The 24,289-nt window shown below is 35.2% G+C and overlaps 2 protein-coding genes across 2 annotated transcripts; one reads left to right on the top strand and one right to left on the bottom strand.

Annotated features, from left to right (window-relative positions):
• Positions 1 to 1,249: 1,249 nt before the first annotated feature.
• Positions 1,250 to 7,730, bottom strand: LOC143534128 (aluminum-activated malate transporter 14-like). The gene is made up of 6 exons (XM_077028704.1): positions 7,117 to 7,730; positions 3,046 to 3,186; positions 2,432 to 2,704; positions 2,230 to 2,339; positions 1,710 to 1,853; positions 1,250 to 1,624 (listed from the first exon to the last, which is right to left on the bottom strand). Exons 1-6 carry the CDS (start codon positions 7,373 to 7,375, stop codon positions 1,298 to 1,300), a joined length of 1,254 nt encoding a protein of 417 aa, XP_076884819.1. The 5' UTR covers positions 7,376 to 7,730; the 3' UTR covers positions 1,250 to 1,297.
• A 13,699-nt stretch (positions 7,731 to 21,429) lies between these two features.
• LOC143534127 (uncharacterized) lies at positions 21,430 to 23,071 on the top strand. Its single transcript, XM_077028703.1, has one exon. The coding sequence runs from the start codon at positions 21,476 to 21,478 to the stop codon at positions 22,661 to 22,663; it is 1,188 nt and encodes a 395-aa protein (XP_076884818.1). The 5' UTR covers positions 21,430 to 21,475; the 3' UTR covers positions 22,664 to 23,071.
• The last annotated feature ends 1,218 nt before the right edge of the window (positions 23,072 to 24,289 follow it).

Here is a 24,289-nt window from a genome sequence, read left to right as displayed (position 1 = left end):
CGGTATTTAACTAAATGATGGCTATTATTAGGTTTAAAGTTTTAACAGAATTTTGAAAGTAGTTTGAATATAATCTGAAAGGTACCTTTTTGTAGTCAAGGTAATATGGAGTGTGACAATTCATATTTTATAAACACTAATTCTTGAATTGTTTATTCTTTTAAAAATAAAAGACAATGATGTTTAATTATATGCATAAAAATTTGGATAAATAATTACACTTTCTACTATTGGCAGCTACCAGCAGTCAGTTAGTCACATACAATTTTTTTTTATTTCTAACAATATTTTAATGGCTTGCATTAATATTAATTTAAGTTAGGACATAATGATACGGACTAAAGTAAATTATATAAATATCTGACTTCCAAAATGTTTTTTAATTTTGATTCTATATTATTTGATTGTTTAAAAACTAAAACAGAAATAAAATAATATATTAACAACCCTTAAAAATATACCTTTTTTTCCTGTTCTCCCCATCCAAGTAAGGTATAAACAATCCGAGTTAAAACTTAATTTGTTCAATTCAAGAAAACCTGAGGTTGACTTGTTTCAAACTCTACATGTAAAGCTCAATCTTGGCTCACTAATAATTTTTAAAGCTCAAATTTTGAATCACGTCATTTAAAATGGTAATAAAATTGTTTATTTATTGATTTACCTTACTTAGTTGGCTTAGTATTTTAGTTCTCTTTAATCTTTAAAACAACACCTATCATACCTAGTAAAATCTCACCAATAACACAGCTATTAGCAGAGTATAAGGAGGGTATCCATGACTTTTACTCAGTGGAGGCAAAGGACGTGCCGGTTAAAATGATTTTCTTCTTAAAAATCATACAAGTTGGTCAAATCAGCTTATTCTCAAATAAGACTTTGGTCAATCAAATTTAAGGCATGACTCATTATGTTGTCCGATCAAGAACATCACACATACCTGACTTTTACACTTGATTCTTTCGACTTGCAATGACGATACGAATGGTAACTATTTGGTTGAAGTTATGATTTTCATCTAGCTATTGTTTTGATTATGCTTTGAAGCTTGAATTAATGAGTGCCAGTTCACTTGATTAACAAAACTTGTCAATTTAGGAAAGGATTCCAGTGGAATCATTCCACTCTTTATTTGGGTATCAGATATAGTTGACTTAATGAGTTTGGATGTTGATGGTTGACAAGTTATTTTTGTTTATACATTCTACAAGCATGTAATTTTAGAGACTTGCATCAGTCATACCCTAAATCATTTGAATACTAGTTATAATATAAGTTATATGTACAACAGTTTATGCTATTTGGAATGAAAACCAGCAACTTCTCCAAGTGCTTCAACTTCTTTTGCAAGTACTTCTACTTTATCAACAATCCCCATCAATAAAAACAAGAAGTTTGCAATAGCAAGAGATTCGGTATTTACAATCCCTTTTAGCTTTGATGAAGTTGAAAGTAAGATGAGTTCTTGTTTAATCGACTGCAACTTTGGCATTGTTTGGAGCGTCGGCTGACATCTTTTCATATTCTTGATACTTCTCCCAAGCTCTCGCATGGTTAGCGCAAGTGACAAGCCAACATTTTCACATGGTTCTTTGATGGTTGCGTGTTGCAACGGTGTCAAGGGCTGAGTAAGAAATGGTAGCAATGTGAGCCGGTTTAACTAAATGTTGAACAAATTATTTGATGCGCGCATGTAACATGTTGCAAACCTGTAATGGTGATTCGAGGCATTCATGCAATGACAGAATGATAGAAGCAAGTTCCCTTGTGAGCTCTCCTATTTGTAAATATTTCTCCCAAGGATAATAGAATCCAAATCTTCCATGCCAAGGTTCCCACCTTGCAAAATTTGCCTAAAAAATCAAATGTGATTTCAATATTTGCTCATGTTAATTGAAGGTTTTTAGATTAGTAGGTGGTTTTATATTAAAATATTTCTAGGCGTATTTTGTAAGTTCTTTGACTTCTAGCCAGTTTGCCACCCCTGCATTCAAACGCGACAAGTTCTCTTGGGTGGCAAGTGAACTTAGTGAAAAACTTTATGGAGATCACTTGCCACACTTCTGAACTCCAAAATAATTATCAGAACTTGCATACGTTCAATTGCAAGGGTAGCGAACTATCTAGAATTACCAAAACTTTTAAAAATGCTTTAAGTAGCTAAATCTTAAACCACATACAAATACTGTCTTATACATCAAGATTGAAAAAGTAATCAACATATGTTACCAATGATTCATCATTTGATTTGGAGTGCAATACTGCCTTGCAATCCCTAATATTTATTTTTGGCTTGCTTTCTTTTTCACCAACTACCTTGAAGTATGCTTTCATGCAATCTGCAAATCATCATTTAAATTATTTTTATATATGACATTGCTATAAGAATATTAAATCTTTTCATGTGGCTGTAAGCCTGTAACTACTATACCTTCAATGCAGCAAGCTAATTTGTCAAACTTGGAGGATGTCAACTGATGAAGTTCATCACTAGCCCACATTGGAAAAACAAGTAAACTAATGAATATGCATACGGCAAAACCCATGCCTATTGTTGAGAGCCGCTCACGGGCTAACTCAATAATTTTGTCAGCACGTAAACCAGACACGGCTACCAGATTAAAAGTTAGGATAAATATCATGAACCCATAATCATATTTTCTTTTTATGCTTGGAATCAATCGACAGTATGTAGCAGCAGCGCCTGCACGTCACAAAAAAAATCGTCACCAGGTTATAAAGGTATATGTATATAAGTATAGCATACACATGCCACTTTGTCAATATGTGTGTGCATGTTACACTTGTTATGTTGTAAGAGTATATTATTTATTATAGTTAATTATTATTATTATTATTATTATTGATATTTATTTGTTGTTAATCACTATTCTATCTCTATATGACATTTAATCATAATCGTTACACTTTTCATTTATCGTAATCTCTTTGTATAAGGACATGTAAATAATCTCAGTTGATCAATTAGCATAAACTATTATTCACCAATACGGTTTCAGTTATTTTGAATTTTTTTTTGCTTACCAAAAATAAACACAGTTGAACCAACCACTGCTGCATTTCCAATCTTTCCAAAGTTGTCTGCTAAAATTGCTGCCAAACACCCTAATCCACCCCCAAGTATGGTTCCAAACCCGCAGAGTAACCCTTTGCTTAATGTGGCACCTAAAATATACATGTGTCAACCATTAAAATTAGTTTTAATGCAAAATAGGTAACATCAATCGTTAGACAAAAATCTGAACCAAAAAAATAATCAGGTATACAACATATATGTAGAACATATATCATTGTGCTTCTGTTAATTATATTTAATATTAAGAATCATGGTTAGTTCAGTTTGATCTTGTTGCTTTTGTTTCTTTTTTATTTTTCAATTGACACCCCAAATATAAAATTACCTTTTTTCTGTCATGCACACCAACTGTTCGACCTTTTGCCTCAACCAAACTTCTTGATTTTTCACTCTTGTTCTTCCTATTTTCCTTTTGGGTGCTTAAGGGGGTATTTTGAGTTGGAGTTCTACCCATTTTGCTTTGTTTTGGAGTTATACCTTCCTCCTCTTATGCGTTAGCGGTTGTTGTAGGGTGCTAGATGGGGGGTGAGCAACCCGTAGTTGCTCCCCTCCTTCGAGTGTGAGGGGTTTGGTCTTTGATTCTTGCTCTAACTCATCTCGAGTCGGGGTCTTTAGGGGTCCGGTGTCTTTTGTGATTTGTTTGTTTTCTGTTCTCGTGTGTACATGGCTACCATAAAAAGAATTCGAAACGTAAATACAGGAGGGCTTGGTCCTAGCTCCACTTACGGTTTAAGGCCATGCCCCTTTAAGCATTTCCACGAGTGTAAGGATGGTAGACCTGGGTCCTCGGGGTTTTTCCGCCTACTTGAGCACATGCAAAGTACCCATTTCAAAACGGATACTCGGAAGAACCTTTTAAAAGACGCTATCTCTAAGGATTTGGACCTTTTTATTGATGTTGGGGAAGCCCTTCGGGCAAGGGATAAATGGTTATGTGGGAGGTGCATGACGTTGCATGCCCTTAGCAGGGGGTGCAAGCATGCTGATGGTGTCTATTCTTTTTCTGTGGATTCTGGAGATGCTGGAGAATTCATTGTTGGGATCCAGAAACCTAATCGTGTGTCTGTGGATAGGGACCCAGGTCCATCTGTAGGAGTGGTTGGGGATGTATCCCTTTTGGAACAGGTTTTCTCCCTTCCCATTCAAACGGTTAAGAGCATCCCCCCAAGTTGTCGTTTGGCGTTTGCTCAGACTTTGGCATGCGCTTTACGCAAGGTAGTGGATTCACCAGGCTCGATTGAGAATTGGGTCAAATTACTATTGTTGCCGCGTTGTACTTTAAGGGTGGTGAAACCTTCCACTAGGCAGGAACGCAGGTCAGGGAATCGAAAGTCTTTGCAATGTAGTAGCATTCAGCAAGCACTTTCGGTGTGGAAAGATGGATCTGGTTTTGCAGACTTGGTTCTTTCTCTCTTTGATAACGTGGGGGGAGCACTTTTTCTAAAAGAGAGGTGGGAGGGGAGGAGGGTTCTGAAAACAGCCTCAATATTAAACAATGTCTCAGGAAAGTCAGGGATGGTCATTTCACAGCTGCAGTCAAGGTACTATGCTCAAATGGGGTTGCCCCTCTCGGAGATTCAACCATGAAAGCCCTTATTGATAAACACCCAGTGGTGCCGCCTCCGTCCTTGCCTTCTAGCTCTGTCGCCCTGCCTACTCTCTCTGTGGATGGGGACTGTGTGCTTAGATGTATCCGATCATTTCCTAAAGGGACCTCATGCGAGAGAGACGGGATGCGGGCGCAACACTTGTTGGACGCTCTTGGTGGTGAGGGATCAGTGACTTCCATGGGTCTGCTCTCAGCCATCACTGAAGTCGTCAACTTATGGCTAGGGGGTCTGTACCCCAAGGTGCTCGCTGAGTTTATTGCTTCGGCCCCCCTTACCCCTTTATTAAAGCCGGATAATGGAATTCGGCCCATTGCTGTGGGGGCTATCTGGCGTAGGTTGGTTTCTAAAGTGGCTATGAAGATTGTTGGGAAGAAAATGAATCAGTATTTAGGGGACTTTCAGTTTGGGGTGGGGACCCCTAATGGGGCAGAGGCGGTGCTTCACAGCGAACCGGTTTCTTAACTCCTTTCACGCGGATGGCTCTTTAGCTATGCTTACCGTGGACTTCTCCAACGCCTTCAATATGGTAGACCGCACAGCCCTTCTCCGGGAGGTTCATCATCATTGCCCGTCTATCTATCTATGGGTCCAGTTCCTTTATGCCCAGCCGGCTAGGTTGTACGTTGGTGATGACTGTATAGGGGCTACTACTGGGGTTCAGCAGGGAGACCCCCTTGGGCCCCTTCTCTTTGCCTTGGCATTACACCCTCTTGTTCTCCGGGTACAAAATGACTGTAACCTCCCATTTCATGCTTGGTACTTGAATGATGGGACTATTATTGGTGGTGCCAACGAAGTCGCTAAAGCCCTAGACATTATCAACTCGGAAGGGCCATCATTGGGGCTGCAACTTAATATTAAGAAAACCGAGGTTTTTTGGTCAGCGTGTAATGGGGTGAAAGTCAAAGATGGGCTCTTCCCTAGTGGGATTGGTAGACCAGAGAGAGGGGTAAAGCTCCTTGGAGGGGCTGTTAGTCGAGATCCCTACTTTATTAAGGAGTTGGCGATGCGGAGAGCATCTCGTGCGGTTGATCTTATGAAACTCTTACCTTGCCTTAGGGATCCCCAGAGCGAACTCCTCCTGCTTAGGTCTTGCATGGGGGTTGCTAAGTTGCTTTTTGGGTTACGAACATGCCACCCCCATATGATGGATGATGCGGTATCCTGTTTTGATAAGGGGCTACGAGAAGCCATCGAAGACATAGTTGTATGTGGAGGCCCGTTCTTTGGTGATTTTCAGTGGCGACTTGCATCTTTACCAATGCGTTTAGGGGGTTTAGGCCTTCTTTCGGCTCATGATGTTGGGGTTTACGCTTTTGTAGCGTCGAGGGCTCAGTCTTGGAAGCTACAGAATCACATCTTAAGGAATAGGGGAGTTGCCGACCTGGACCCAGACTACGTGCAGGCCCTGGAACGCCTAAATGGCGGTCTCCCAGACTTTGACATTGGCGGTTTCTCTAATATGGACACCGCCCCACCAAAGCCTCAAAAAACTTTGGCGAATGCCCTTTTTAGCAAAATCGCTCAGAGCCTGGGAGAAGTTTTTGGATTGTCCCCCCGACAGAAGACGGTTATTGAATGCTTACAAGGTCCTCATGCCCAAGATTTTCTGACCGTTATCCCGATTGATGGCTTGGGCCAAAGCATGTCTGCGGTCGAGTATAGGGCCATTCTTAAGTACCGTTTGATGGTCCCAATATACCCAGAAGACGGAACATGTCCGATCTGCCGTAAGGCTTGCCTGGATAAATTCGGAGAGCATGCGGTTCATTGCAAAGAGATGCCTGGGTTCAAATACCGACATGATTGGGTGCGGGACGTTCTTTGGGACATCTTAAGGCGAGCTGGGATATCAGCTAAAAAGGAAGCCCCCGTAAACTTCCTTACAGACCCCACGGAAGGGAGATCCACTCTACGACCGGCAGATTTGCTCGTCTTTGGTTGGGCCGGGGGAAAACACGCTTGTGTTGACCTCACAGGGGTATCTCCCTTAGCTTGTTTGAGGGATAATGGGTTTGTAGCTAGGCAAGCAATGAAAAGGGCTGAAACGAATAAGGTGAAGAAACATGCTTAAGCCTGCGAAGAGAACCAACATGTTTTTGTCCCTCTGGCTTTTGATACATTTGGCTCATTGGCACCGGAAGCTATCCGTTTCCTAACCAGGGTCCAACACGTTGTGCATAGCAATGTGTCGACTCCAAAGGGGCAGGGGTATCTCTTTAGCAGGTTAGGGTTTGCAATTCAGAAAGGGGTGGCGGCGCAGCTTGTTGCCCGCCTACCTGCTATATTGATGTAATATTTATGTTTCTATATAATAAATTTGGCTTTTAATGAAAAAAAAATAGGTAAAAGAATAATCGTTTTCAATGGTAATATAAAGAGCTAGTATTTACAGAATTGATGACGAACCTGCGAAGAACTCGAAGACAACGACAACAGTCATGATAGCCCACATGGCATTTTCACCAACTTGCTCAAAAAGTGGATCTAGGAGATAAAGAAGCGAAACTAAAACTAAAGCAACTCCAACCTTGATGCCATGAATGATCTTTTTCATATCTTGTCTAATCTGATTTTCTATAGCCAATGACAAACGATAAACAAAAGAAAGTTTCTTGTAGTTGGGAGTTTTTTCATTTTCATTTGAAATGTGAATAACGGTGCTCATTGTTAACTGATGCAGTCGAGTTAGAAGTTATTGTGTAGGTTATCTTGTGTAGATCGATAGAACTTATATACATGACCATTGCCCATTAGATATGGAACATTGGCAAGTGCTAAAGTAGGCATCTGTTTCATGGAAATTCACTCATTTTGACTAAGGGTCACACTTGATGGAATGATATTATTATTATTATTAATAGCAGTAAGTGGTTTCATTTGTGAATTAAGTGGAACTTGCTTGTCTTTTTGTATATATGGAGGATGGTCTTTTCACACATGTTAGTGCAATGCCATGTTATTTGAGCAAAGACAAAGTGGTCTAGCCAATTGCTCAGATACCAAGCTTTTGATTGATTACAACATGTTCTGGTGAGTGGCTAGACGATAATGTCACCAGGTGTAGGCATGTCCATCAGTATGACTAATACCGAACATAAGTTAACTATTAACTTTCTCTAGTTGTCTTTTGAAAGAATTACAAAGAACATTGGTGTAAATAATATATTATGTGCATTGAATAACAGAAAACCCTCTCTCTTTACATGAAAAGATCAAAAATGATAAAGTTAATCAACCAATTGCTATGATTATAATAAAACGCCAATAATATTTAAACCAAAGATAATAATCACTAACAAGCAAACTACAAAATCATTTTATTCAAAAGTGTATATTATTACTAAACTAGTAAATTTTTACATCATATTTTTTGTGTTACTTTTTTATGACGTTTTCAATACGTTTGATTTTAAAAACCAAGCGAATTTAAATCATATAATCTTTATCAATACTAAAAAAACATATTTTCTACGGAAATTTAAGATGCGAGAAATTGCGTAGCTAGGAATTTTCAACAATAAAAAACTATATATTATATTTCTTGTTGTGTTAACTTTTTCACAAACTCGCTCAAATTACAATACGATCATGCGATAAGATACGTAAGCATCAACTTTTTGATCATATACATTATAAGCCAAATAAAAGGAATAATTGCCAAAAATAGACATATTGACCCATTTTATTTTACCAAAATAGGCATCGTCAATCACATATGATCAGATAAGTCTCTTGGGCATAATCAGGCACCACGGGGGACGGACACAAAGTAACATGTTTATGACATGTCACATATGTGGCATTATTGGGCTACAATGGTGTCTAAACGACAATAAATGAGCTCTAGTGTTTCCTTACATGTGAAAGTAAATCTATGTAATAATGGTTAGGCTAATTTGGAGCCTTAGCCTCTCACAATCATCGCCGAGGCCTTGGTTTTGTTTTGGTAAGTGATTACTGGTTTGGAAGAATTTCATGATTTTTTCGTCACAGAGTTGAGAATTCTTGATGCTTTAATGTTATGACAAAGTATTGTTTATTATTGACTTCTGGTTGAGGAAGAAGTCATAACGAATTGCTAAATAAAAAACGAAAATTGAAATTTACTCTACAAACATATATATTTACGTTGAAGGGAAAGAAACAATATTTAAAATCAACCCAACCTCAACTCTCGTTTGAAACTGCCCATCAACAATGGTTTCATCTTCACGGGCGTTGTGCTCCAGTCGTGCCCCTCTCACAGACTTTTCTATCTCAGCCACAGACCCCCTCTCGAACGTCCTTAGAAGATGTTACCATCACTACCTAAAAGTAGAGTTACTTTGGGGAAGTATAATTGCCGTACTGAAAGTTTAGCAACATTAGTCGTCTGATTTGACATCAATTTATATTATAAAAATGAACAATAATCCCTGGTGATGTTGACGCTTAGATTTAGTGCTTAAAAGCTAAATTAATGGGAACACATTTGTACACAATCCGTACCTGTCATGCTACTAGTTTCTTGGAATCTTCTATGACCAAAAAAAATTATGAAAATTTATCAAAATGGTCATTTTGCGCCACGTCTTTCCAACTTTAGTCATCAATTAGTCAAAATCCCAAAAATATCCATCAAGAACCGTTACATCAAACGGAATTCGTTAAAAAACCGCCAGATCTGATGAAACTCGTATTAACCCGATGGATCCGACATAACCCTCTATAGAGCCGTCGGATCCAACGGAACTTAAAGAACCCTCGAATCCGACGGATTTTTTAACGGATCCGACATAATATTTCATCTCCTACCTTTCAAACCCTAAACCTCTATAACCAACATCGATCCATCTCCATGTTTCTTATTTCTCCACAAACTCAAAAAAATTCATCGTGTAAATCGCATAGTTTTTCAACGAAAACACAACCATAGTGTTTGTTTTCCACGAATCACATCTATTGTTGAGAAATTTGCACAAGAAAGTGACGAACCCTAGATTTTCAATTTGGGGGTTTTTGATTTCGAGTTTATAAAGTGATATTAAACATTATGGCTGTTATCTTCTCGAAAAACTAAACGATTTACATTATGGATTTGCTTGATTTTATGAAAAATAAGAAACATGGGGTGGAGGTTTAGAATTTGAGAGGTAAGAGATGAAAATTTTTATTGGAATTGACGGTTCTTTAACGAATTTCGTCGGATCCGTTAATACGTTAACACGTGACGAAATTTTACAAGTCAACGAGTTCCGTCAGCGGTTGATAAAATTCCGTCAGATCAGACGAAAAAATGACTATTTTTGGTATTATTATTTTTTTTCAAAACCACAGTTAAATTGAAAAGAGTTAATTAAAAAAGGTCAGGTTAAACGTACCCTCCTCCCTTGCTATCCATACCCCCCCCCCTCCTGAACTTTCATTTCCTTTTAACATTTGTAATTGACATGTTAGTTCCTCTTATTTTATTTTATAATTCTCTTAAAATATCAAATAAAAAACTATTAAATTTTTATTTTTGTTTTACAGTTTATATATATTTTTGTTATTGATTTTATTATTTTATTTCTTTAAGATTTTATCAAAAGTTTGTTTATTTTTTTTACATGTATTAAAAAGTACTGTATGTTTTCTCTAGCTAGTTTTTTATTTATTTTTTATTTTTTTTTAATATTTTTAAAATGTATTCAAAACAATTTGATTTTATTTGTTAGGTTTGGATACATGAGATTAATGTTATCTAAGAAAAGAGTCAACTTTTTTTATTAAGTTGTATGTTATTTAACCTTTTTATTTATAAAATATAATATTATTTTTTATAAAAAAATGCAATCTATCTCTTAAATTTAAAAAAAAACGCCCTTCAAAAGATTAAAACGGGTATAGAAAAAAATATTTAAAAAAAGAAGAATAACAACGTTTTTCATATAAGAAAAAAAAACATTTTTCTAAGTAAGAAAAAATATGTTTTTATTAAAGGCTTTAAATATACATAAAATGGTAAATAGAAAAAAAATTGTTAAATACAAATAGAAAAAAAATGCATTTATAAAAATAACAATGATAATAAAAAATAACAAAATGACAAAAGAAACAACAAAAAGATCTGTATTAATGTAAAACTTGAAGGAGGGGATATGTTTAGTAAAAATGAATGATAGGGGTGTACGTTTAGCAACACCCATTAAAATTGACTATTCAAAATATTTTTCTAAAAGCAAAAAAGAGAAGTTTTACCACGCGAGAAACATTTATTTATGCAAGAAAGAAACGCGTGTCTTCACGAATATTGTTTTTAATATTTGGTACATTATTTTATGATTGTAAAAGATTTACTTGTTTACCCGATACACTTCGCGATTGGTTGAAGGACTTTAAGGAACCTTTTTTTCTTTAATTTTTACCAAATTTTGTTTTTGTTTACTTTTGATAGGTATACATCATCTTTGTTTTCCTTTTATATTGGAAGGGGATGCTTCATTGGCCATGACTAATGATTAATTATTTAGCGTGCATAGTTTTCACTCTAAACCCAATTAACACTGAACAACGTTTAAAGTTGTCGACAGACTTATACGTGGACAATAACTTTTTTGATGTGGGATTGGGTTTAAACCCAACCCATTCGATGACATTATGAAGAACCAGCGATAGTGTAACAAAAGATATCGCTCTAAATAAAGTCTACAAAACAATCATAGAAGATAAAGGATATAAGGATTTAGATGTTTGTTGAAGTCGACTTTGATTTAATTAAGATACAAAAGAAGTAGGGGAAGAGAGGGAACTTTTTTCCCTTAAGTGTTGCATTAGTTATTCTACCTTGATTTTCCCATAGTACATGTCGATTAGATTTACATTTTTCTTTCAACTTAATTAAGCTTATATATTTATTTAGTTATTTATTTGATTATATATATATATATATATATATTATTTTTTTAACATTTCTTGATTTGTGTGTCATGTCTTAGGGCCATCTTATGGTTTCGGTTTCAACTTTTTAGAAGTTACACCTTCAGTGCTTGTTGTTCACTCCAACGTAACACGTTAGTCCTTGATAGTAACCAGTAACTTTTACGTAAAATGACTAAAATACCCATATCGTTATATATGTAGTTCACGTATATGTTAGTATAGTTAGCGACTTAGCGTATATATATATATTTTAGTGTAGCGCATATGCTTGTCTATATATACTTGCTTGTAATCACTTTTAGAATTTTAATGAGAATCATGATTTGAATTTTACACGAGGTCCTCAATTTCATAATTTCATCTAGGTTAGTTGCTTAATTTCCATTTTCTCGTTCTAACCATTCTTATACATTCATGGTTTTTAAGAAAGACAATTAAGTATATTATCTTAAACTAGCTAGACACTTTGCAAATTATGTAGATGGTGGTTTAAACGTGGATGCAAATGGGATTTGTTTATTTCCTCAGGCTGAGGGTGTGGATCGCTAGAGGGGGCGCGTGAGCCCATCCGCTCGCGCCCCGGGGCGCGAGCACCACACCACCGAGGCGCGAGAGGGGCGCGAGAGGGGCGCGAGCGCGGAAAAAGAGGCAGGCGCAAGGCTAGTAGCGGCTGGGAATGGGCGTAAAGGTGTCTTGGGTTGCGTAAATAGAGCCGTTGGGCTCTTTGTTTATTAAAAAAAAAAAATTTTGAGTATGTTTTTTTATTATGAATTTTCATATCATATCAGCAATTCACACCCACACATGCATATAATATATATTATATATACACACGTACATACATTATGATATATAGACACATAGTACATACACATATATAACTACATTCATGCATGCATACATATAGACGTATATATATAGTTTTAAAAGTAAGTCAAAATGTCAAATAAAATGATTAACATTTTCTTTGTCGGATAAACTGTATCATATGTAACTAAACAAACTTTTATGTTTATCATTTTATCGAAAGTTTATCGACTGTATCATATTTATCGAAAGTTAAATATAACCCGACCAGATGATCTTGTATTAGATTAGTTTTATTATTAAATATTATTGTTTGTTTAATTTTTAGTATGTTTTTTTTTATTATGAATTTTCAAAAAAATGTGTGTTTTTTTAAATAATTTTTGAGTTTTTTTAATAATACGTTTTTTAATACATTTATAAAAAAATAAAAAAAAAAACCGCTCGCGCCCCCTCTCGCGCCCCTCCACACCATGTCCCGGGGCGCGAGCACCACTACCAACACCCATCTTATCAAGTTTCTCTCTCTGCCACACGTCACAATATTATTGGCTGGAGCCCCCACTCGCGCCCCCCACACCCCTCAGCCTCATATATGATGATGATACGGTTGTACCAACATGCATCCGTACATATCATACTGACTTTTTGCACTAAATCATCATAGATGAGGAGAATGTGTACAAACTCGCTTCTTGATTTCTCTTTCATAATCATTCTTTCACCACATTAAACATTTCTTAAAACCTTTATATTAAACAATGATATTTTTTGTTTGTTTTATAACGCGTCTAAAGCGTGTTAGGTCATATACCCTACTTGATAAAATGTTTAATGGAATTGGTCACTAGTGACTTTACTTATATGGTGTGTTTAAAGTTTTTAACTTTTATTTTTATATATGCACCGACGAAGTTATGCACTACGGCATCATACGTGAGATTAATATTGTCTTTTAGTGATAGCTAGATGGGTGGGTGGCTTGAGTAGTTGATCAAAATGGCATTGGGTCGTAACATAACATAACATAGTTTAGTGTGTATGTAGGTAGAAGTAACACAACAATGTTTTTTAAGAGGTTGCATGACATGTTAGTTATTTAGTTAATATGTATTTATAAACAAATAAAAAATACTCATAGTATTTAATAATTTCTGTAAGTTTCTGGATTTTTTTATATAAATAAATTGCAATCTTCTCGCAAAAGAAAAAAGAATGAGACATTATGTTAGCTTCAACTGGAAATATGTAATGTTTTTCAACAAAAAATTTATATTTTTCATCATGTGTAGTACACATGTTCTAATTTGTTAATGCAATGTTTCAGTATAGATGCAATACTATTTTCCACATAGAGTATATACTTATTGCATAAATTTATTTTTATTTTTATTATTTGTATAATCATGTGTATTACGCATGTCCTAAACCGAGTTAAAATTAAAATAAACACTATATACTAACCAAAGATTAATATATGTTTAATTTGTCAACAAAATTTTAGTAAATTTAAACATTTATTATAAAATCATAAAATTAGTATGTTAATGAAAATTGAGTACCTTTACATATATCGAAATAGAAAAACTTGAGGTGACAACTGCAAAACTTTATTATTAATATGTAAAATTATCATTTTTTAACTATTGTAATTTATATTGTGTTATTTAATTTTTTTATTAATTATTAAAAATATGGACATAAACCTATCAATCCACTCATGTATTCGGTTGAGTATAATGGATACTAGTGGATGAGTTATTATCTCCAATTATGTTGTAGTTTGTGTTCGAGAGAGGACCATGTCACCTTAAGTTAGGTTTATGTCGCATTTTACATCCTTGTGTTTGCTGTTATGAGTATATACGCAAAATAAATATCCAGATCCTATTTTTTTTTTTTTTTTTTGCTTTGTTAAAACTAGGGGTGAGGATTTATGGCAGTACCTAAACACGATACGAAAACAAATTAGGATTTGAGATGTCCCGTATAACTTGTTTAGAAGGTGTTCGGCTAAGTTTTTTAAAATTGCTTATTTGTTTGTAAAAAAAAATACGGAGTAACTCAATAAGCTTTTTGAAAAAGCTTCATTGTGAAGTTCACCCACTTAATATGTCATGCTTGGATTTCGGGGTGAGCAAATATCAGGTTTACTCAATAAAAGTCGATACCCAGAGACCAAATATGTCATGCATGTTTTTATTATATGTTAGTTTCATAGTCATGATCATGAGATCGTCAATGTTCTCCATGTAGTGGTAGAGTATGCATGTTTACTTGTTTTCATGTATTTATGGTTGATTTGGGAATTAATGAAAACAATAAGAAAATTGAAGCGATTTATATTTCTCTTTCTCTCTACTAATTTGGAGTCTAACCTGCTTAAAAAGTTTGTATGTTAGGAGGTTGACCATCTTGAATCCTATCATCCCTATAGAAGTTTGTTTATGAGATTTTATTTGGCGGGCGAAGACAACCCCGGACGAGTTACAATGTAGGCTTGAGGTTTGTCTCCTAAGTTTGCAGTGTTGGGCCTAGAATGGGCTTGGTTTATAATAATTGTAAATTTGTAATGGAGTTTATGAAGTTTGGTGTTTATTATTAAAGTTTGGAGTTTGAAGTTGAACTAGTAAACGTTTTTGCGCGCTGCAGCGAAAGTGTTGATACATGTAGACTTGAACGTCACGATGGAGCCGTTAATAAAATACGATGTTAATAAAGTTCGTTCTAGTAAACATCCCCGTGCATTGCACAGCGAGCAACCGTTGATACATGTAAACATGCGCATCACGATGAAGACATTAATAAAACATAAAGTTAATAAAGTTGCTCCGTGTGTTACGATGACTCTATTTTGAATAAAATTTACATCAAAATGTAATTAAAGTACATATGAAAAATGAATCGAAAATTACTATTCAAGGATATTTAAGTCAAATATTAGTTATAATCATATAATAATAGAATAATAAAAGTAATAAAATCATATTAGAAGTTGTAAATAATTAAATGCATGGACTATGGTTCAACATAGCACCACACAATTAATTGATTGCAATACCCAAATAACTAACTTGATACACATGTTTAAATCTAAATGATTAATCTCATGAACAATTGTTTTTGTGAAATAACTACTATTTGGTTTCTAATATATATATATATAATATATATAACTAAACTAGTTTTTATCCTCTGTATTATATATTGAGTTGTTTTACATTATTCGTTTATAATTTTTATATGTTTTTTTGAATTTTAATTTTATTTATTGTACATAAGTTAATAATATACTTAGTGTTTGATGATAAAATAGTTTCACAAATAAATGAGATGTTATAACCCGGTTTAAATACTATCTCAGTTTGGTGAGACCTATGACCCACTTATTTTTTTACTATAATTTTTTTAATTATAAATAATATATATCTTTTTTTAAAGAAATCAGATATTAATTTTTAGTATATCCATATTTTATAGGATTTTCATACCAAATATTTGGCGAGATTAACTTTTTATTTAATGAAATGTTATAACCCGTTTAAGGAATTTTTGGGTTTGGTGAGACCCATACACGTGGATTCGGATCAAATAAATGAGAAGCCTCAATTTACAAATAATGCAATCTAGTGGCTTGAGAGAATGTAATGAGCAACCAGAGAGCCTTTAAAGGTTTCGTTTGTATATATTATTATAGATAGATGATATATTGAAGTGGTTCAAACGACACTCCTCTACTCTAGGGTTGTTCTTTGGGTTAGTTAATCGTGATTAGAAATTTCAAAACAAAACCAATAACTAGTATCTTTATTCAATAGTTCGGGTTTGGGCCGTTTAGTTTACGGTTCTATCTAGAAGTGTAAAAAACCAGTTTGGTCAAACCATGGTCCAAACCGGTTTGAATCAAACCAGTTCGGTTTAGGAGCAAGAAAGGTCGAACTGGTCCAACTCGATTCGGTCCGGTTCAGAACCGGTTTTTCCTCAAACCAATCCGGTTTTAAAACCGATTTGGTAGTTCAGATGGGGGGGGACTGGTTCCAAAACCGGCAGGCTAGGTCACTTTGGGACCCGGTTTGGGTGAAACCGGGTTTTTTAACAACTCTAGTTCTTTCAGGTCGGGTTAATCGGTTGGGATTTTGGGTTGCTAAAGTTCTTACTGGCTGCTACATATAAACTTTGTTGGGCTGATATATTTCTTATTGGCCAGCTATGTATAAACTTTGTTGGGCTGCTAGTAGGATACAAATTACAATAGCCTATGTAAACTCTATTTGGCTTTTATTTTAAGAAAAACAAAGCTTTATTCGGCTTCAATTCTTCAAATACATCATTATTCATTCATACAAGATTTTGTAAAGTAAGGTTTATGAGCAGTATGTTAACAATGTGTAAGCCCTAGTTCCAATTTTCCTTCTAAATATAAAAAGAAAAATGGGAGGGATAGTATTTTAGTTCCTTTAAATAGAAAGTAACATTATGCATCTTGTCAACAACTTTCTATAAATAGCAACAAAGTTTTGTTAATAACCATTGGGTGTTTTAAGCCTAAAATAGCAGCCTTCATGCATTTCAAATATGGCATACTGCCATATATACTGTTGTTTAATGGGTTTGTTGAATTGGTGATCTCGGTTAAATCCGTAGGTGTTGAAGTTGTCCGTATTCTGGTGAAACAGACCACTTTGAACGACCTTTAATACGTTGTTCATGATCTGTAGTTTTATGTCGACCACCGATAACATGTCGCAAATGAGATGGTCCATTGCATAAGTCATGGACGTTTCCCGTCTGCAGACGGATTACCGATGATTTTGACCTTGGATACTACATCAAGTTGTGGTGTAAATATTGTTTCATTCCAATATGTATTTAAATGGTTGCTATTCTTAAGTGTTATTTTCAAAAATGCTTTCTAAAGGCTTTAGAAGGATATTTCTACTTGTGCTTTTTCTTGGAACTGTTTAATGCAACAAAAGGGTTGTTCACTTTGTTAGTTACAAATCACAAATATAGCATATCTTTTAAACTTGAAAACGGAGACATTTAATTGGATGCATGAGGTTACAATTCGTGAATATAACCGGTCTTTTTACCTTTTTAAGGAAAATTTTTCTACTTCATGCGACTTAAACCTATGACATTTGGTTGTTAATAGACTCTTATCTCTTGTGGGTAATTTCGGACTCAAAGTCACAAGCCGGTGAAATTGAGGGACACATACTGACAAGTCTATCACAGTTGGTTATGTTTCCTAATCACATTGTAATTAAAGTAAGTCTTTGATAACAAGTTAGAATAGTCTATATAAACCAAGTTATGGTGAGACATTATAGAACAATAACCAAGTTAGGGTTTACTAAAAGAAACACGAGTTATATCTAATTTGGGTTTTTGAGTTATTTTTTCTCTATAATATATAGAGTTATTCTATAATCGTTTCATGGGTGTTTATGATTGGTAAGTTATATCAATTCGTTGTTTATCTCTGCCACTGGCTACCAACCCTAGACATTTATTTTTTAACTGCATTGACATTCTGGCATTTTTATTTGTTGATTCGGTTTTATGGTTTATTTATAACAGGTTTTCATGTCAATGAACCTTCAAGTGGACCAGATCGCATTGGGCGAGCTTTCATGTGATATGCTCACTATTTTTTGCAGTGGAGAACTTTACAAAAGCATCTTGATCATCGGTTGAAGAAAGTAGTATGTTCGCAGCATATTTGGATATAACCCGTGTTACATATTCTAGAGTTTATTGTATTTAATGAATGTTCCTTCTTGAAGACAAAGATAGTAGGTTCTAATATATGGATTCATCATCAGCAGTCACAAATCTAGTTGCAATATTTTGGCAATGTGTGTGATCATCTCTACCACTAAAATATATGTTGAAGGTGGGTCTAGTATTTGGTGAACTGAATGAGTATTCTTTGTTTTCCTCACATGTGCTAAACTTCATATCATGTTTGCTTGTATATATGTCATAGCTTTCAGAAAAGTAAAAGTACATACTTTTCTTATATTTGTACAAAAGAAAACAAATAGAAATGGACTAGAAGTGTTTCCGAAGATTGGCTTTATTACTATACTTTTCAAATGATGAAAATATCCATTTTAATAAACTTGAGTTTTTAAAAATTATATAAAAAAATGTCGTTTGACTTATTTATGTTAATTTCCCAAAAATTTCTACCAATTACAGGAGAATTACAATTTAAATTACAATTTATAGGAGGAAACGTGTCATTAATCACTTGTTGATTATACCCTTGATTAAAATGTTTTGCAACTTCAGATAGCAGATTCAATGTGCTGTGACAAAGGATCCAATCTATTACGCTAGATTGAAACTCGTTACATCAAAAGACATTTGTCACGCTTTGATTGATTGTTAATTTTAAAAAGTAAAGATTGTTTTGTTAGTTTTCTCGATCAAATGGATATCTTCATGATTTTCATTCATGATATGCTTGAAAAAAATTTTCTTGATTAAACCTAGCAATCAATATTGACCCGTTATAACTTACAACCTTATGTTATTACTATAACTTAAATCGTTATTAAAGAAATAATTTACATTATTAAATTCGTTAAGTTCTAAAAGACATTTATTTTTCCATAAGGCACGTATGTTCAGTAAATGAAGGTAGATGACAGAAAGAGACATCTTACCTAAAATGTATAAATACAAACACATCCTTTCTTATATTTTGGAGATCAAGAGCACAATCCTAATTCATATATAAGGCTGAAATTATATATCCACCCCGTGTTTACTATAAAGTAACTGTGCTTTATATTTGGGTTATGATGTTATGACATAATTGCCCTTCCAAATCGATCATTGTAGGGCCCACATAGGGTATGGTTAGGATTTGGGCTGCTCTGCATTGATTCAACTCCCAAATTGATGCTTGTGTTGGAAGATAGATGAGATTATGTTGGTAGGTTCATCTCTTTGTTTGCATGTGGATATTACATTTACACCCACATGGCTTGTGCTTTATGACTTTAAGGTACACCATGGTTTAAACATTGGAAGGCTTGATTTGTACTCTTTGGTTTTCTTCTTCGGGTTTACTTTCATGAGAGAGGGGAAATTGTTAGTGTTCGGATGTGTATGAAGAAGGATTTTTTGTTGGGACGGGTCATTTAAATTATTTACCAGGTTAATTCAAATCATGGAACCTTTTCCACCGGATTGAGTCTGAGTCATCAAAATATTTAGGGTTTTTTATTTGATTCGTAAATTCATAAGGTTTTTTTTATTTATTCACAACTTATTTTGTTCATTTTTTTTATATTGCCTAAAATCAATCAACAAATTTCATTTCACGCCTTTCAAACAACAAACAACTTTAAACCTAAACATGATTACATGAAGCATTTAATAGTAAATATCAAGCAATCAATAAACTAATTAAACACGAAGCAAATGATAAACAATCAAGTTTAGTGGAAAAAGTTTAATGAATTACCTAAAATCGAGACTATTTTAGAGGGATGGTAGGCAACACTACGACTGTCGACTGCAATAAGCGGCACTCCAACGACATCAAGTGGGCGCTCCATGGTGGAAAAAATGTTAGGTTTAGGAATAATATGTGTGTGAGTTGATCATATTAAAATTGATTGGAATGATTTAGGTTATTATTGGACTTAAGCGGGCGCCATGCTAAATATGTCTTATTTTGTCATTTGTGTTATAGAACTATTATTCTAATCGTATTACACATATTGAGTCATGTAATACCATTATTGTTAAACATGACAAGTTAATGCGCCGTTTTGTTAGTTCTTTCCCTTTAAACAATCTTCAAAATAGTTTAAGAAAATTTAGGGGGTGTACTTACTAAGTTCAAAAGTGAACTAAAGTAGCAACAATAATACTTACAACCATTAAAAGGTTACTTTATTTACAGTTGCTACAAAATAAATAAACATTTAACACTACTTTAATAATAGATCTCCTTAAATAAACTGGAACTTTTTAATGCTAACATGGTCATTTATGTATAACACCACCATCATGCGACCACCACACCACATCACCTAGCATTTACAAATCTACCCATTTTGACTGTGTTCCCACTAAAAGTCATCACCACTGCCACACCACAACGAAACCCTAAATCAACGATAACACAAATGCACGTTGGTGGTTGAAGACAATGGTCCTGAGGTTGAAGACAATGACGATGGTGGTAGTGGTGCTAAAGCCAATGGTGACGCTGGTTGGAGACGGGAGCATGGTTGTGATGATATGAACAAAGAGGGAAGCTACCGGTGATGGGATATGAGATGGGAAGAGAGAAAGGTTATATTAAAAAACAAATGTACAACATATCCCTTAGTGTGACGATAACATGAAAGCAATACAAGAGAAGATATTTAAAAGAAAAAGAAAATACCTCACATTATTGTAAATTGTAAATTGTAAATTGTACAATAAAAGACATAAATGATAAGTAGAGGCGGTAATTAAAAGCAACGACTTTTTTACAGTTTAGCATTAAAATCCTTTGAAATAAAATTTACATAAAAAACGAAACATAAAACATGTCACTAACACTTAATAAATATATCCGTGGCTGGTTCCACAATTGTCACGTGCTTATGGTCCTAGTCACCGATGAAACCCCTAACCCATCAATCCGAACCACCCTCTCACTTAGGCTCGGACAAACGTTGATTCTACCCAAACCCAACAACCACAATTACTAAAGTCTAAAACAAAATTGAATTAATAATAAAATCATGTAACAAACAAATTACAATTACAAATGTAGTCTGTCTTCTCCAAGAAGCCAACCTTTTCTGGTTTGCGTTCTCTCCAATCCATCATCATCATCATCATCATCATCATCATCACCGCTTCTCTCTCTCTCTCAACATAACCCTCATAACCATCTACCTGTCTTCACCATTAAAAGCTTTCACGGCCTCAAATCTCAATTTCCCACCAGAAAGGTGAACAATCACTCCCTTCACGCTTAAGCTTTCACCTCCTTCATATATATTCCAATCAATTGTACATCCATTCTCAACTTACAATGAACCCAATACAATGTTTTATATCAATTTTCTCACTTATTCACTTGCTACACATTTCCTCCGCGCTTTTAGACCCGGCTGATTTCCTCGCATTACAATCCATCCGGAAATCGCTTCAAGACATGCCGGGGTCTAATTACTTTTCATCATGGGATTTCACTTCCGATCCATGTAACTTCGCAGGCGTCTACTGCCAAGGCGAAAAGGTTGTCGCCTTGAACCTCGGTGATCCTAGAGCCGGTGCTCCGGGTCTCTCCGGCCGCCTTAACCCTTCAATTGGAAAATTAACCGCTCTGGCCGAGTTTACGGTCGTTCCGGGAAGGATAATGGGCGCATTGCCCGCCACATTGTCCGAATTAAAAAATCTTCGGTTTCTAGCTGTTAGCCGGAATTTCATCTCCCATGAAATTCCGGCTAATTTAGGAGTTCTCCAAGAATTGAGAACTCTTGATCTAAGTTATAATCAGATCACTGGCGGGTTACCTTCGGCAATTGAGAGTTTGCCAAAGCTAACCAACCTTATTTTATGTCATAATCATCTAACCGGGTCAATACCGGTTTTTGTGTCTCAGGCACTGACCCGGTTAGATTTAAAACACAATGAGTTATCGGGCCCAATTGGGCCCGATTCACTCCCCTCGTCATTACAATATCTTTCTCTCTCCTGGAACCAATTTAGTGGGCCGGTGGACCAGCTCTTGCCTCGGCTTAATAAATTAAACTACCTTGACTTAAGCCTGAACCAGTTCACCGGCCCGATCCCTGGTTGCGTGTTCGGGTTCCCGATCACGAACCTACAACTCGAACGCAATCAGTTTACCGGGCCGGTCCTGCCCGAAAACTCGGTGGCAATCCAGACAGTTGATCTTAGTCACAATATGTTGTATGGACAAGTGTCTCCGCTTTTCGCAACGGTTAGGAATCTTTACTTGAACAATAACCGGTTCACGGGTTCGGTTCCGACGTGTTTCGTGGACCGGTTATTGGGTGGGGACATACAGCTGTTGTACCTTCAACATAATTTCTTGACCGGGATGCCAATAAACCAGAGGACTGCAATTCCTCTGGCTAGTTCGTTGTGTTTGCAGTACAATTGCATGGTCCTACCGGTTCAGACTCCATGCCCGATTAATGCGGGTACACAGAAGACCCGACCCACTTCACAATGCATAGAATGGAAAGGGTAAAATAGGGATTTTACTTGTTTGGTTTTGGGACTTAATTATTTTTTTGTGGAGGGTGGTGGTTTTAGATTCAATTTTGTTGAAAAATGTTTGGAAAATTTGAGATGATGATAATAATAATATATATATATATATATATTTCTTGTGAATAAACCTTTTTTTGGTTGTCATATGTTTTTGCTTTTGGAAGAATTGGTTTAATATAGTTTGTCTTATTATATGTAGGAAAATAATAATATGTTTAAATGTGTAATAATAATAACAATAATAATGTTTTTGGATGTTTGTGGAGGGAGCAAGAGATATATGGATGAGTGTGTTTTCGTTTTCAGCTTTTAATATGCTCTGCATGGATGCTGTTGTGGAGGAACTCAAACTACATCATTGCCTCCGTGTTCCATTGTGTGGTCTCTTTCTCTTGAGTAACACCATTTTTTGTTTCTTTTCTATATACTAGCATAACATTTTTTAGGTAGAGAAAGATATTTCTAAATGAATCCTTTTTTGTCTTGAGTTGAGTGCTTGACTAAATGACTAGGCTAAAACTTTAGTTTGTCTGTTTTAGGCCCCTTATGGTTCAACATTTAATTAATCGACTATATATGACATATGTCTTGAAATGTTAAAAGTTATACATAAAGTACTATGTAATTATATAGCATTATATTTGTATGAATAATAAGTTCAATTAGGGTCAAGCATGGAACCGCACTCGTTTAAGCCCCCCTCTTTGACTCAAGATTTAACGAGTCGATTTTGAGTTGATCATAATCGTCTTGAGTTGTTTACACCCTCACTTTCATTACCTCTTTAATTGGTTTTGTAATGAAAATATGTTTTGAAATGTTAAAAGCAATGTTTTCATAACCGGACCAGACACCGAACCGGACAACCTACCGGTTCACCGGTTCAACCGGCCGAACAAATTTGGTCAAAAAATGACGGGTCAAGCTTAAAAAATGATTTTTCAAAAAAAATATTTTTTTTTCATACAAAACCGGTTCAACCGGTCCGGTTTTCCGGTCCGACCGGCCGAACCGGTTCGAACCGGCTGGTTCTCTGACTGCCGAGCGAACTGGGTGAACCGGACCGGTCGGTGGACCGAATCCCGGTTGAACTGGTTCGACCAGCTGGTCCGGTCCGGTCTCAACAACATTGGTTAAAAGTTATAGGTATATTTGTTACCAAATATCATTTTATGACATCTATCTACTCACTATGCAATTTACGAATGCATACCTTGTTTTTCGTCCTAGTTGTACGACAGTTTAACATGCCTATCGGGGATGGCCCAAAAAATAATACTCGAGATATTAAAAGGCGTTTGATGTAATAGCCATAAGTATTAGAGTTTGTATTGTATTTCAAATCTTCTAACATTCTAAGTATGTATTGGTTTTTCTTTGTGTTTGTGTTTGTGTTTGTGTTAAGTGTTATTTCATCACATGGTATTGTACTCCTATTGTATATCGAGATGACCGAGAATCTCTACCATCACTAGGAATGGTATTCTCCTCATCATTGTGCATAGAAGGCATAATCTAATTATTTTTTTAATTTTATTTTCTAACCAATAAGATAAAAGAAAGTTATTCAATAGTACTTCATTTAACTCACATAAATTTTGAA

This window comes from Bidens hawaiensis, unplaced genomic scaffold (genome assembly GCF_021521415.1).
Source record: "Bidens hawaiensis isolate Kalapana, Puna unplaced genomic scaffold, B.hawaiensis_p1.1 tig00010069_1, whole genome shotgun sequence".
Classification (NCBI taxonomy): Eukaryota; Viridiplantae; Streptophyta; class Magnoliopsida; order Asterales; family Asteraceae; genus Bidens; species Bidens hawaiensis.
The sequence above is the reverse complement of the archived record's forward strand: the minus strand, read 5'-3'. Positions and strand labels throughout refer to the sequence as shown.

Bases quoted from the DNA above. Each gene is read 5' to 3' on its own strand.
- LOC143534128 (XM_077028704.1), bottom strand. From the start codon at position 7,375: ATGAGCACCGTTATTCACATTTCAAATGAAAATGAAAAAACTCCCAAC. The intron at 3,187-7,116 runs GTTCGTCATCAA...TGTATATTTTAG, and splicing joins TGTCTTCGAGTTCTTCGCAG to GTGCCACATTAAGCAAAGGG. The intron at 1,854-2,229 runs GTAACATATGTT...TTGATTTTTTAG, and splicing joins AATCAAATGATGAATCATTG to GCAAATTTTGCAAGGTGGGA.
- LOC143534127 (XM_077028703.1), top strand. From the start codon at position 21,476: ATGAACCCAATACAATGTTTTATATCAATTTTCTCACTTATTCACTTG.